Source organism: Pan troglodytes, chromosome 3 (genome assembly GCF_028858775.2).
Source record: "Pan troglodytes isolate AG18354 chromosome 3, NHGRI_mPanTro3-v2.0_pri, whole genome shotgun sequence".
NCBI lineage: Eukaryota > Metazoa > Chordata > Mammalia > Primates > Hominidae > Pan > Pan troglodytes.
Window position 1 is genome coordinate 41,203,134 of NC_072401.2, and position 15,606 is coordinate 41,218,739.

At 45.5% G+C, this 15,606-nt stretch overlaps 1 protein-coding gene across 38 annotated transcripts in view; it reads right to left on the reverse strand.

Moving 5' to 3' along the window:
- APBB2 (amyloid beta precursor protein binding family B member 2) overlaps positions 1-15,606 on the reverse strand; it is a 401,712-nt gene that overhangs the window by 66,734 nt on the left and 319,372 nt on the right. For all 38 annotated transcript variants that reach the window (XM_063808776.1, XM_063808767.1, XM_063808773.1 and 35 more), the window contains 2 exons: positions 13,650-13,796; positions 10,747-10,874 (listed from right to left, as the gene is read on the reverse strand). In XM_063808776.1, coding sequence (XP_063664846.1) covers positions 10,747-10,874; positions 13,650-13,796 — 275 coding nt within the window. The remainder of the gene's footprint in view (positions 1-10,746; positions 10,875-13,649; positions 13,797-15,606) is intronic.

The following is a 15,606-nucleotide window of genomic DNA, read 5'->3' on the forward strand; positions in this document are numbered from 1 at the left end:
CTATGAACTAGAGATAATTTCTAGATATTAAAAGACAGAATAATACTAAGCTCTCATGTTAAATTTCTCCTTATTTTTAATAATATGTTACGGTTGACCCAGGACAATTTTTTTTTCTTTTCTTTTTTTTTTTTTTTGAGATGGAGTCTCACTCTGTAGCCCAGGCTGGAGTGCAATGGCACAATCTCGGCTCACTGCAACCTCTGCCTCCTGGGTTCAAGTGATTCTCCTGCCTAAGCCTCCCGAGTAGGTGGGATTACAGGCATGTGCTAACACACCCAGCTGATTTTTGTATCTTTAGTAGAGACAGGGTTTTGCCATGTTGGACAGGCTGGTCTCGAACTCCTGACCTCAGGTGATCTGCCCGCCTCAGCCTCTCAAAGTGCTGGGATTACAGGCATGAGCCACCGCACCCAGCAAACCCAGGACAATATTTCAAGGAAATATTACTATGTTAATAAAAAGAGTGTCACTGGGAGCGATGGCACTTATGACCCTTGCATGAAAGGACCTCCATATTTCAGCTACGTCAGTGATGATCTCCAGTGCGGATGGAGACAGTGGCACACAGAGCGCCCCTAACATCAGTGCAAAGGAAGAGGCACGATTACATTGCAAATGGTGAGATTCCTACTCCAGTGTTCCTTCTCTTGACCTACTCTAGCTCTCAAAAACTCGACACAATGAGACTCCTTGAGTTCCACCTGATGTTCTCAAATTCTTCTTTCCCAGTGACGAACTGTGCTGCACTAAATTCATAGTCACTGGACTCCCCAGGAAACCAAAAATCTCAGGATGATGACGTTTGAGTAAAAAGGTTCCAGGTGACAACTCGTGTATGAAAAGTGGTGACTGCACCTTCCTTTGCAACAAGAGGCTTTTAGCAATTCTTCAAGCACCAAACCATGCACTGAACATCTGCATAAGTTCTGGGTTATCATGGTTACGACTTCCTCTGTTCTCAAAGACACTCATCCACGTTTACATGGGTTGTTAGGCTATTTCTTTACTCAAATGACTCTTCTTTTCCTGGGATGCTCCAAGTATTCAAAGAAGATCACGGCACTTTGAGGATGGACACAGAGAATCAAACATGATAGATCTCCCTCGCTCTGCATCCAGAAAGGCCCATCCTTTGTCTGGCTCAGGACTCAGGGGAAGTGCGAGATGGAAGCTGTTCGAAGGTCATCATCAGACTTTTCTGCTCTCTCTTGACACAACAGCCTCAAGCCCCCACACGTCACTGGCTGCTACTGAAACATGCTCACAAGAAATCCTGAACCATGCTTTGAGCCAGAGTTACCAAAATGGATGAGGTATTTCTCAGGAGAAACTGTCGCCTTCATAGATTCATGAACAGGGACAGGACCGCCATGAACGATCTGTCTGCAAATGCCCTCCCACTTTCCTCTAAGGGAAACTGTTCTTGGACAATCACTTACGATGTCTTTCCTTAAAGGTTATTCTGTGCTGAAAGTATTGCAAGCATCCCATCATGATTAATGGAAGGCAGAGAAGCCACTTTTAAAGAGATAAAATAGAACCACAGTGTAAGTCAGCAAAACGGTCAAGTAAATCGTGATGCCTCTGCTTATCATGGAGCTGCATTAAAGAGAAATTAACTCCAGAGGTCAAGACAATACTATAGTGTAGGGAGAGAATTATTGTTCCTTCCTGAAGACTTTTCTCCCTGAGGCAAGACAGCACATACCATAGATTAAACTTTCATCAGCAGATCCTGGAATTCCATCAGTCTTTCATTACTGACTGGCTCAGAGAATCCCCTACTAGATGTCATCAGGAAACTCTACTTCTTCCAAACTGAGACCCCACCTAATCACTCCTAGGGAAAAAAAACAATGACCAAGAAGAAACAGAGATAACTTTCAGATTAGCTCAAAAACAAAAGAGACCCATTATTCCTTTTCGCTTTCTTTCCTTTTTTCTTTTTCTTTTTTTTCTTTTTGATACAGACTCTAGCTCTGTCACCGAGGCTGGAATGCAGCAGTGCAATCTTGGCTCACTGCAACCTCTGCCTCCCAGGTTCAGGCGATTCTCCTGCCTCAGCCTCCGAAGTAGCTGAGATTCCAGGTGTGCACTATCACACCTGTCTAATTTTTATATTTTTAGTAGAGATGGGGTTTCACCATGTTGGCCAGTCTGGTCTCAAACTCCTGGCCACAAGTGATCCGCCTGCCTCGGCCTCCCAAAGTGCTGGGATTACAGGTGTGAGCCACTGCGCCCGGCCGAGACCCATTATTTCTAAATCACTGTCACCTAAAACACTGCCCTTTATCACAGACAATTTCTAATAATTTAGAAAGGAAGTCTCCTTGGCACAACGGCTGCAGTGTCACCTGCAGTGTGGTGTAAACACAAAGAAGAGCCACACTGGCTTGCTCAGAAAAGCTTTCCTGACTGCCCTCCATATGGTGGACAGACGCTGCGCTGTGTGAGTGGCTGTCTCCTTTAGGCAGCGCTAATTCAATCTTAAAGGTCAACCAGGGAGGGGACAGGCAGGACCAGGCAGGAGACAGAAACCACACCAGTCATTTGAACGGAGAATAGCACATAGAATTTTAACTAATAACTACAATGGCAAAAGGGGATCCTGAGAAAGCTCCCATGGAGGCTGCAACTGTTAAGAGGGGGGCTCTGACCTGCAGGGTTGAGGGAACAGAGGAGAGAGGTTGCAATAATTAAAACATAGAAGCTTCACGGAGGAGCCTCCTGGAGCAAAACCTCGGACTGCAGAGGAAAAGACATTGTTGGCTGCTGCTGGTGTCCCTAGGCTTGAAGGAGGGACCCCAGGGCCAGGACCTAGACTTAAAAAGAGGGCTTGCCTGCTAGCTGTGCTGGAATCTCTGAAGAAGCCGTGTGATGAAGCCAGTTCTGCATTTCTGTGAAGTTGGAAAAACTGCAAACTGGATTCAGAACTGATGCAACTGGGATAAAGCTGTGTTTCTAGGATGGTGCTCAGAGAAACAGGAAGCAAAGGAGGGAGCAAGTTCCTCCTTCCTCCTCCACCTGGCAGTTCTCCTTCGAGTGCTGCACAGTCACCAGAGTCTAACAGGTAGCAGACGAGAGAAGCAGGAGCGTAGTTTGCAGAGTCCCAGCCCCAGCATCACAAAGCTGAGCGGGGAAGTGTGGGTTTGGAGCTGAGGGGACAGCTGCTTAATGACATTAGTACGGGAAGCAACAGGCCGTGGGGGTGAGAAACTTGAGGTGACTGGTTTTCACACTGCGTCAGAACGTTAGCTGTTAAACTTCTTTGGTGGTTGGGTTTTAACTTGGCAAATGTCTGTGCAACTAGAGACTCTAGTTCCCAGAGTCCTTTGCAGCTGAGTGTGGCCAGTGGGGTGTGAACGGAATGTGAGTGTACCTGAGGTACGCAAGTTCCAGGTGTGTTTAACTTGGAGACAAGTCACTTGGTCTGGTGAGGCCAGGACGGCAACTGAGGGATGGCAGAGCAACAATCTGGAAGGAGCCTGAACCCCTGAGTGGCACAGAGCTGTTCTTCCAGGTGGCAGTGCCCACTGCAGCTGCGGCATGAGAACTAACCTCTGGCACTGAAGCCAGTGGACTGCAGAGTACTTGTGGCAGCAGCCTGCCCTATACCCTTTTATAATACACAGAAGGCCGAGGCGAGATCACTTGAGCCCAAGGTGTTCAAGGCTGCAGTGAGCTATGATCACATCACTGCACTCTAGCCTGGGTAACAGAGCAAGACAGTGGCTCACACCAGTAATCCCAGCACTTTGGGAGGCCGAGGAGGGCAGATCACCTGATGTCAGCAGTTCGAGACCAGCCTGACCAACACGGCGAAACCCCACCTCTACTAAAAATACAAAAATTAGCTGGGCATGGTGGCGCATGCCTGTAATCCCAGCTACTTGGGAGGCTGAGGCAGGAGAATTGCTTGAACCCAGGAGGTGGAGGTTGCAGTGAGCCGAGATCATGCTACTGCACTCCAGCCTGGGCAACAAGAGTGAAACTCAATCTGAAAAAAAAGAAAAACTTACTCAAGCTTAACTCTAAGGAACAGTAGCAAGGCTAAGCCGTGCTTTCAGGTACCCCCAAATGCTGCTAGTAGAAGACACGGCTAGGAAAGGAGATAGAGACTGCCAAAAAAAAAAAAAAAAAAAAGGGCCCTTTCCACAATGACTTTCTATATACAGCAGCTACAAAGATCGCCTCGTTCCATTCTGAGTATGTTATTACTCAAATGTTCCTTCTATGAAGAGCTGGGCTGTGCTGAGTTCCCATATCTGGATCCCCCGTTCTTTTTCTTAATGCTTTGAAAATGTGGAAACTATTCTCAGCTCATGGACCCACAAAAACGAGGCTCAGGAACATGGTGTGTCCACCTTTGCTTTCCATTCACTCATGTGGTCTTATCTCTTCAATGAAGAAGCCAGACTGTAAGGACAGGGACCATGCCATAGCCTTCTGTGTCCTGCTGCTGCCTAACATAGTATTTAGGACGTATCTGACCCAGCCTCTCCTCCCCTGCCAACCCCGGGACATTTAGACCATTCACCATCTCTTGTCAAGATGAATAGAGTAGCTTCCCATTTGGGCTGGCAAAAATACCTAAGGTGTGTTTTTTGCTCTGCCATAAACTACATGGGTCATCTAAGGTAATCACACTCTTCTGTCTTCAGTTTCCTAACCTCTAAAATAAAGAGACTGAAAGACACTAATACTAAAGCACCTTTTAAATCTAAAAACCTATGAGTCAAAGTTTTGCATATTCTAAATAATTAATCCCAATATTCCTCAGGATCCCTGAACTCCTCCACAAAATTAAGCAGTGTTTTCAAAAGAAGTCAAAACAAAGCAGCAGAACAGCACTAGCATGAAAACGAGAACATAAAGTACATGTGACAAAGGCCTTTTTTAAAACAACCTAACCAGGCACAGGGGCTCGCACCTGCTATCCCAGCACTTTGGGAGGCCGAAGTGGGAGGACTGCTTGAAGCCTGGAGTTCAAGACCAGCCTGGGCAACAAAGTGAGACCTCGTATCTACAAAAATAAAAATAAAAAAAACACCTGTAGTCCCAGCTACTCAGGATGCTGAGGCAGGAGGATCGCTTGAGCCCAGGAATTTGGAGGCTGCAGTGAGTGATGATCACGCCACTGTACTCCAGCCTGGGCAACAGAGCAAGACCCTGTCTCTAAAAATAAAAAGAAATAAAACAACTTGGGCCAGGGTCTTGGTGGATAAATACAGCTGGGAATACCTTAGAAGAGAATATGAAAAAAAATTCGGTACAGTGGAGACTATATTCTTTAGACAAAAGTTCCTGAGATCATAATCAGATAGAACAATCAAGTCAAAGATAACCTCATTTGGAAATTTATGAATAATCTATGATACAGAAAGATTTTATTAAAAGTTGTTCATCAAAACCAGAAAAGAAAGGTATTAAACACCTTCGAGGAAGAGAAGTTTGGCTACGCAATCTGTAAGCATAAGCAACATCACAGGGTAAACACTGAACCTAAATAAGAGAGCACTGTTTAAAAAGCACTGCACACATCATGATTGTTGATGGTTGTGTGAGAAAACATTTTAAATGGTCCATTTTCAAGGCATGATAAATCTAAGTCCTGGCAGCCAGCCTGCAAATGTAACAAACCACATGGCTCATGCACCTAGAAAGTCACAATAAGCTAACAGAATGTAGAGGAGGGGTCAGCCCATTAAAAGGAAGAAAGTTTTCTTATTGGGAAATGAAAATTAAGCGGGGAAGGGAATGAGGTATAACCTTATAAGGGGGATAATGAAACTTAGGTAATGTCCAGGAAGATTGTAGCCCCATAGTACTCGGCCAGTGAGGAACTGGGGGAGGGACTGGCGCGCTAGGAGATAAATTACCTGTTGTGACTGTCCCAGGTGTGCCTGCCCACCAGATACCCGATCTTGCAAGACTGTTATTAAAAAGTCTCACTTTCACTGTTCTTCGTGCCTCTAAGTCCATTCTTGGGGTTTGGATGGGTGAGTGTGTTTCTCATAGTTGCCATTCATTATGAAGAAATTTTATCTTCATTAGAGCAGGCCCAATGGGGTCTCCACTTATAATATTCATTAAAAGTAATTCCAATTTTTCTTAATAATCAAAAATAGCAGTTTAGTGTTGCCACGAATTTAAATGAATGAGTTTACTAATGACAGCAATATTTCCTGAAGTGTGTTCCATGTGATTGTGTTTCCACCAAGGAAACGGTCCAGCCAAGCCTGGGAAACGCTTTCTTGCACAGTCCTAGTGCATCTCAGCGTAGGAAAACCTCTGAGAGGGCCCAGTGTACTTGGTTTAACTCAGTTTCCCAAGTGACTATAGAATCTTTTTTTTTTTCTCAAGGGAAAACCGTGGATTAATCATTGATAGGGAAGCCTCTTGGAAACATCCCATTTATGGGGTCTGAAACCCTCTGACAATATCCATTTTCCTTTCTTGTGGGAAATGGCTGAGATTAGCAGACTATAGGGCTCATTGGCGAAGTACACAAGGATCTCTGTGCCCCTACCCAGAAGATAAGCCTCCATCAACCACAAGGCAAGAGGGGAGTCCCTGTTCCAAGTTCCCTGTGTTCAGAAATTATGTTTTGGCTGGGCGCAGTGGCCCATGCCTGTAATCCCGGCACTTTGGGAGGCCGAGGCATGTAGATCACCTGAGGTCAGGAGTTCAAGACCAGCCTGGCCAACATGGTGAAACCCTGTCTCTACTAAAAATACAAAAAATTGGCCGGGCGTGGTGGCGGGCGCCTGTAGTCCCAGCTACTTGGGAGGCTGAGGCAGAAGAACTGCTTGAAACTGGGGGGCAAAGGTTGCAGTGAATTGAGATTGCACCGTTGCACTCCAGCCTGGGGAACAACAGTGAAACTCCGTCTCAAAAAGAGAAAAAAAAAAAAACAAAAGAAATTATGTTTGCTTGGCTTTGGTACTTCTGTAAAAGAATAAGGAGGAAGGTGCTCGCCAGGGTCTGAGTGAATAAGAAGAACGCTGAGGCCAGAAGTTAGCACAGGTCCCTGAAACTGGGTAGGGACATCCCTCCAAACTCACCTTTGAGACAGTAGCCTGGCAGGCCCACAGAGACAAGATGAAAGGGAGCATTCGGTCATTGGCCTCAGTCGCCAAGGGCAGAAATGCCAGCTCTAAGGCCCAGTGCACACACCTGCGTACGTCCTCCTTTGCACAGCAGGCAGGAGCAAAGCAGGCCAACCTGGGTGCTCCTGGGGCTGAACTGGATTGGAAAGACAAAGCTCATGAAACCCCTTGCCCCAGCCTCCGTCTCCAGGGGCCGTGACATTTACCTCACTGATCAAAGGGAACAAAACTCAACTATGGCCAAGAAAGAGGAGGCAGCCCTCACTTTGCCAGGCAATAAAGCAAATGGGCCCCAAGAAACACCGTAATAAAGACAGACATGGCTCTCAACAAGACAAAGCCTTCAGCATAGTTGTGCAACAACCAAAACCCCACAGAAGACTGGTATCAGATGTAACTCAACTCCTCGTGCTGTTCATAGTAAGAGGTCTCTCCAACTCAACCCTGGGGGGCTCAGTGGGGGTGTCATAGCCAATCACCTCCTCATGCAAAGTAAACTCATTCCCGAAGGAATTTCTTCCAAGCAAATCAAAACCACTTGAAAGCCTTAAGAAAATGTCACATCCAAAATACTTTGACAATTTCTGAAATTACGTGGCTCAGGGAAGCACTCCGGATTTGCAGAAAGATTTTGCGCCCTTCATGTCTGGTATAATACACACTTCTCTTATTCATTTTAACCACATCAAGAAATCCCTGAAGAGATTCCACTTTCTCAGCAAGGAAAGTTACAAAAGAGAATGCGAAATGGGCTTCTTTTTTGCAAGCAAAATGAAACACTTTTATGTTTTATTCATGCAAAGTGAAAACCCCTTTCCTTTGCAACATTACAAATTGAATTTGCTCTTGTAAATTGCTGTTAAGGAAAAAAAAGGAATCAAAAGCAAAGGAAAGTAAAAAAAGCAGGAGTACAAAGACCCCTTCTTCTGGGGAATGGAAACTCAGGGGACCAATGGGGAGAAACAGAACCTTTCACTGGCAAACACACTTTTAAAATTTACCGTTTCCATGCCAATCCAGCTGAAGGCAGCCACAACCCCTTGATCTTGCTGAGGTCCTGCTAGCTATGTGGAGCCCTCCCATGATCTCGCTGAGGTCCTGCTAGCTATGTGGAACCCTGAGCGTATTTCGAAATTACACTCATCTGCTGACACTGAGTGAGAATAAGAAGTGATTTAAAAACATGAGTAATACAGCCCACGTTTCAAAAACATAACCAAGGCAATGTAACCTAATTCACACTGATTTCATCAGGGAGTAGGAAGCTCTTCCTGCTTTGTAGGACAACTGAACTCATTAGGGTCTGGAACAGCCGCTCATCCTCTAGATCACGTGATCAAGCGTACTTCAAGTCTCCCTGCGGTCTGACTCCTCTCCGACCTCCACTGTCTTTAAAAGGAAGCCATGTCATTAGCTGCATCTGCTAGCGTGTGTTTAAAAATCAAGGGCTAACATTCATTAAGCATCTGTCATGTCCCTATCACTGAACCGATTACTGTATACACATGCACGTGCACATATATGTATGTGCTATCACTGAACCGATTACTGTATACACATGCACGTGCACATATATGTATGTGTTGTGGTCCTTATTATGATCCTCACTTCACAGATGAGAGAACTGAGGCTCAGAGAACTTGAATAATTTTGTCAACTGGAGTTTGAATCATTTGTTTCCTTCCAGACATGTAGCACGTGGCCTCACTTTAAAGAGTTAGGGTGAGCTGAAAACCTCATCAATACAATCCACTGACAATCTGACCTTAGGAAAACCCAAGCTCATCCACTCGTACACGCATGGAATGTAACAAGCTCCACACTTTGGCTCCTGCCTCGCACACATATGTAATGTCACAAGCTCCACACTTTGGCTCCTGCCTCACACAAGTATGTAATGTCACAAGCTCCACACTTTGGCCCCTGTCTCGCACACGTATGTAGTGTCACAAGCTCCACACTTTGGCCCCTGCGTCGCACACGTATGTAATGTCACAAGCTCCACACTTTGGCTCCTGCCTCGCACACATATGTAGTGTCACAAGCTCCACACTTTGGCCCCTGCCTCGCACACGTATGTAGTGTCACAAGCTCCACACTTTCGCTCCTGCGTCGCACACGTATGTAATGTCACAAGCTCTGCACTTTGGCTCCTGCCTTAAAAACAAACTTGGAGGACAGAAACCAGGAAAAGCTCAAGCATCTTACACCCAGGACCTTCCACCAAAGTTAAATGTTTTTAATGACGACCAAATATCACCAGAGAGCTTCCTTGTAAAATTTACCAATTCATGCATCTCTCCAGGGCTACAGCTCTGGCAAGCAAGGGAATGACAGGTGTGTGCACATAATCCATCCACCCATTCCCCCAAAGCATCTGGCCCAGCTGTCATCATTCATCACTCTGGTACGAAAGCTCAAAGATGCAACTGTGCTCCCAGGAAGGCTTATCCAATCGGCAGTGAGAAGAAAGACACTTCAGCTCTCTCCTTTGCAGACCATTTCTCATGTCTGGTTCTAGCATAAATGCTTACTCTTTCACTGATGAATACTTGGCCCTAATCCTTCCTTTCTGGTTTAGGTCTTGGAACTGAATCAAATGCGCTAATGCCCAGCGTTGGTTGACAAAGGCTGTGATAAGCCAAGGTAGACCACAACCCCATTAGAGAGGACCACATGACTCAATAAAAAAGCAGAATGTTCAGAAATGGAACCATAAGCTCAGGAGAGCCGCCTCTCTGTTGTCGGGGATTTTTATCCTCTTTTGCTCTTGTCCATTTTCAACAAAGCAATAACAAGCTATCATCCTATAGCTCATCCCTAAATGCTAGGAGATGCTCTAGTACCTTAGGAATTGCCAAAGATTGACTATAATTTAAGAATTAACTGCATTTAATGTAGACCAATTACTTAACAATGGTCTCTGAGCATAAAGTCTGTGATAACTGCTATTTTATTAGTTAAAATACACACTTGAAAATCGGAACTCGTTTCCAATCATCCTGGAGAACATAAAATTCATAACACATCTAAGATGCATTTCTTATAAATAACACATTTTCAGTAGAATTTCAGAAAAATACACATCAAATGGAATTTTGATATGACCAGACCTTTCAAGTGTTAAAAAAGTTTAGCCAATCCCAAAACCCAGAAATTCCTGATAATCATGATTTAATGACCTGAGGCTTGTGATGAAAGGCTGTACAACGTCCCCATCAAGTAAGCCCTTGATGAAGAGAACAGCAGCAGGAGGGCCTCTGAAATGGCTGAGACTTCACTGAATGAAATGGAATTAATTTTAAAAAGACTGCAGAGAGGGGAAAAAGGGGTTCAGATGGCCTGGGTTGGAAACTTGGTTGCATGAGGAGGGTCAGGAGAAGACACATGCAGAACTAGAAGGCAGGATCAGGATCAGAGTTGACAAAAGATTTGAGATACAGAAACCAGGAAGGGAAGCAGTTTGAAGTCTTTAAGAGGCAGGGAACTAGAGACAAGCTTTCATTTTTCACATTTCTATACAGAGGCTACATGAGTTTCATATTCCGTGAAATGCTGCGAGCCCATGCTTTGGTGTTCAGCTAGACCAGGGACACGGGTGAGGTGACCCAGACTGCCCCACCCAGGGACTCACCGGCCATTGTCGCGGCCCACGCCCCACACGCGGATGCTGACGATGGGCTGCGAGTGCAGCACGCTGCGGTCCATGGGGTCCACCAGGCTGAGCATGTCATTCTCCAGGATCAGGTACATGTCTTTCCCCTGGGACACAACGAGAAAACACGCTGTCTTCCTCATGCAGGCTGGAAAGCCTAATCGTGTGTGTGGCCATCTAGGAATGCTGTGTCAACCATCAGAAGAAGCCACCCTGGGGTCTGTAATTTGTCTGCCTAAGAAACTTCCTTTCTGGACAAGAATCTTGATATCTTTCAGTTTCCCCTCATACACCCAATTTCTCTCTCCCTCTCCGAGTCCTCTGAAATGTGTCCCCATCCTGCTTTCCAGGCTGCTCTTAAATTTAATTATTTACACTTCTGAATCTTTACGACAAAAGGCTAATTGTGGTTTCCCTGGAGAATAAGTCTTTTACTAATTCCATGCCCATCAAACTCTTGGAACCTGTCTCTCCCCATTCTTCTGGCCAGATCCTACCAAGCATCCCCTCGATGGCCTTTCCAAACCCACAACGATATCTGCTTCCTCTCGGCTTTTACACCACTTCCTAGCTGTGTGGTCTGCCTGGCAGACAGCAGGCACAGCTTCGTGACATTTCTCAGCACTAACAATGGCAAACATTTAAATGACAACATTAGGCTACGTGCTTAAGGTGCACTGGCTCATGAACTCTCTAAATTGCCCTCTGAGGGCTTGGATTGTTACTATCCCAGTTAGCAGCTGGGGAAACTGAGGCTGAAAGGTTAAGTAACTTGCTCAAGGTCTGACATAGAACCTGTGGGTGCTGCTGGGATCCCAGCACAGGGGAACACCCAGGTTTCTCAACTCCTGCACTATCTTTCAGAGTCTTACACTCTGGTGTCCCATCTCCCCACCTGTGTTGGCTCTTTGTGGGCAGAAGCACTAGACTATTCAACTTGATTCCCCCTGCAATCTCCCCGGCATAATTTTAGGACATCATTAAACATCTGTTGCACAGCTGAAAGACTCTCTCTCCTAAAGGTCATCTAGATGCTGGAGCACTGATGATGGAAGTTCTGGCTCAGCAGAACAGTGAGGCTTCTCGGTAGGTCTTCAAATCTCAAAGTAAAACAGACAAATTGCTTTCTGGTATAGTTTTGGGGAATGATGTTTTAGTTTCCTACCAAACATTCTCAGAGTGAAATACAGCTCTGATGCTCAGGGAGGCAGAAATAGGTATCTCAGTGCCTCTGTCAGCCAGCGTTGAAGCTGTGGCCTGTCTACAGCTGAGATCCAGCCTGGTCTCAAATCTTCCCCAAAGAGCAGCTAAGCCATTTACAGATGAAAGCACTGGCAGAAAACAGAACTTGTGCGCTGTTGTGGTGAAACAGATTCACCAGCTACTCAGAAGGCTGAGCATGCTGCCTTAGTCCTATGGCTCCTCCAAAGGTCAGTCATTCACATATTAGTATAAGTCACAACCACCTACCTTCTAAATCCTAGCCAAGAAGGAACAGCATTTTTGACTGAAGGAGAGAGAAGATAGGTGGAGAATTTGGTGGGAAACATAGGCCTGGGTTTTGTTCTTTTTTTTTTTTTTTTTTTGAGATAGAGTCTCACTTTGTCACCCAGGCTGGAGTGCAATGGCACGATAGCTCACTGCAACCTCTCCGCCTCCCAGGTTCAAGTGATTCTCCTACCTCAGCCTCTCGAGTAGCTGGGACTACAGGTGCGTGCCATCATACCCGGCTAATTTTTGTATTTTTAGTAGAGACAGGGTTTCACCATGTTGGCCAGGCTGGTCTCAAACTCCTGAGCTCAGGTGATCCACCTGCCTCGGCCTCCCAAAGTGCTGGGATTACAGGCATGAGCCACTATGCTCAGCCAGGCTTGGGTATTTGGATGGGAGATAATGCGGTGAGAGAGTACAGTAAAGTCAAACAACAGAAGAGGGTAAATGGCTTTTCTTGGATGGAAGAAAATTCTTCCAGCTCTCCCTTATGCCTAGAATCTAAAAGTCAGCTTGGCAATGCAGTGATTCAGCTCCACTTTAAGGAGACAAACTCCACCATGGAAAGGCTTGGAAACCTACCTCCCATTGGGACGTGCTGCTAGGAGAAAATGTGAGTGGAGTCCCAATCAGCCCAACCAAAAAGCAAACTTTTCTACCACTGCTCTGTTCACTAGAAGCAGAGAGAACAACATCTATCTATTCATGTAGCAAACACTATTCCAAGATGCTCCCAAAATGCTTTTTCCACAGGTCTCAGAGCACACCAGGAATACAGCTTTTCCGGTTTGATGTGAGTTTCATACACATTTGGTATCTGTACTTATTTTTTCCTTTCTGAAATTATCTCAACTAACATTTCAAAATGGAATCACTCTGTTAAAAGGGAGAAGTATATAAATATCAATTCCACAATTCATGTATAATGTTGATTCTTCAGATGCTAAGTAAAGAAGAGGGTTATAAAAGAATAATTTGTCAACTTTTAAAGCAGAGGCATCAACATTTTTGTGTGGACGTGTGGAAGTCACCTTCCCCTTTGAGAATACAGGTCCTTCTTCCAGTCTGCAAAACTGCTCTTATACACTGGCACATCCCATTTTGCAGGCATGTTTAGAGGAGTTCTGGGCCCCTAAAGCTCACCCATGAATCTGTGTCACTTAGCTACTGAGAAACGCTCTCTCTCCAGGCCCCAGTCCTCACTGGCATCTGGCAGTGCTAAGGGATCAGTCACACGGGGGCACCATGCCTACACTTCCTGCATTAATGGGAAAAGGCACCTGATGAACGCCCCGGAGCCCCTCAGTACCATGTGTCACTGAGCTGTGGGGCTTCCTGAAATGCAGGAGAACGTAAACAGCCTGCCGTGCATCATTCTACATGCCACTTACCTCTCCCCAAATCCCGACCGTGTCTCGGATGTCATTTTTGCAGTAGGAAAGTTGCCTGATGCAGTTGTTGACCGCAACACTACTTTTACCGGGGGCGAGGTCCTCTTCTGCCATCTCTACCCATCCCAGAGAACGCACAGCAAAACACTGGAAGACAGTGAAAGAGGACAAGAAGTCACTCCATGGTTTGGTCAATCATATCAGTTTACACTACTCCCCTCCCGCAACTAAAAGGTACTACACTTAATGCACCTTTATTTGCTTCATTATGTTCAATCATCTAATTGAGTTAACAAATCCTCTATTGCTGGAAATTAAATTGTAACTATTTTTTGCTATTTAAAAAAATGTAGTGACAAATATCTTTTTGCCTGATGTGTTCAGATTTCTTCCTTAGAATAGGTTACTAGAAGGCCAGGTGCGGTGGCTCACACCTGTGATCCTAGCACCTGTAATCCCAGCACTTTGGGAGGCTGAGGTGGGTGGATCACCTGAGGTCAGGGGCTTGAGACCAGCCTGGCCAACATGGCGAAACCCCGTCTCCACTAAAAATACAAAAATTAGCCAGGCATGGTGGTGGGTGCCTGCAACTCCAGCTACTCAGAAGGCTGAGCCAGGACAATCGCTTGAACCCAGGAGGCAGAGGTTGCAGTGAACCAAGTTGGCACCATTGCACTCCAGCCTGGGAGACAGGGCGAGACTCCATCTCAAAAAAAAAAAAAAAAAAAAAAAGAATAGATTATGAGGGCCGGGCGCGGTGGCTCATGCCTGTAATCCCAGCACTTTGGGAGGCCGAGGTAGGCAGATCACGAGGTCAGGAGATCGAGACCATCCCGGCTAACACGGTGAAACACCGTCTCTACTAAAAATACAAAAAATTAGCCAGGCGTGGTGGTGGGCGCCTCTAGTCCCAGCTACTCAGGAGGCTGAGGCAGAAGAATGGCGTGAATCCGGAAGGCGGAGCTTGCAGTGAGCCGAGATCACGCCACTGCACTCCAGCCTGGGCGACACAGAACGAGACTCCGTCTCAAAAAAAAAAAAAAGAATAGATTACCAGAAATATAAGTATATGGCTAATGGATACAAAAATTTCTAAGCTCCTGATACTTCTTATAAGGCAGTTTTTTAAATAGTGAGAAATGCAACCCTGTGAAATCTGTTATTTGGTAAGCACCTAGAAACGGTGGAGACAGAATGAATTAACTACATGTTAGGCACTTGTTTCTAATAACAGAGAAGCAAGGTGTTTTCTCTAATACCCAGAAAGGCAGCAAAACAAGGAAAAAAAGTATCCACTCATGATAACAAATAAGTGTGCCAGGTCCTATAGCGTTTGTGGCGAGGGAATCTTTAAATGCTGAAGTGCTTGCAGAATTGACAGATTTGTGCTTTTAAAACCATTTATTCTTGTATCACTTAGAGATATTTTGTTTGAGATCATACTTCTTTTTTAAAGTTCTGTAATTCAATTTTTCCCTTTAATTAAAAAAGTTCTATATGCTGCTTATTATAACAAGTAAAAAATCCAAAGACGTATGAAGAAAAAACTTCCCAGTGCAGGTAAGGGTGACTTGGCTACAGCATTTGCCTTGCTGGTGATCACCAGGGTTGCCGCATGTCTGAGCTGGGTCCCTCATCTCTCTCTGCATCCCTGGTCCCATGCAAGCTGTCCAGCAGTTGCAGAGGCCACCTTCCCCAGATAGGAAAGGCAGACATGGAGCCACCCTTCCTTGGGAGCCAACAGACTGGATCTCAAAGAACAGCTTGTAAAGTTTCCAAATGTGAGCTTCATAACCAAATGAATGAATACAGCAAAGTGTCCTGAAGTGATCATATTCGGTCTAGGGCCACATTCCCTCTTCCAGTCACCGTGCGTAGACTGGGCACCTCGTTCCTGAGCGGATGATCACACTTTGTCAAAGCGGAAAAAAAAAACTTACCAAAATATCAAAGACAA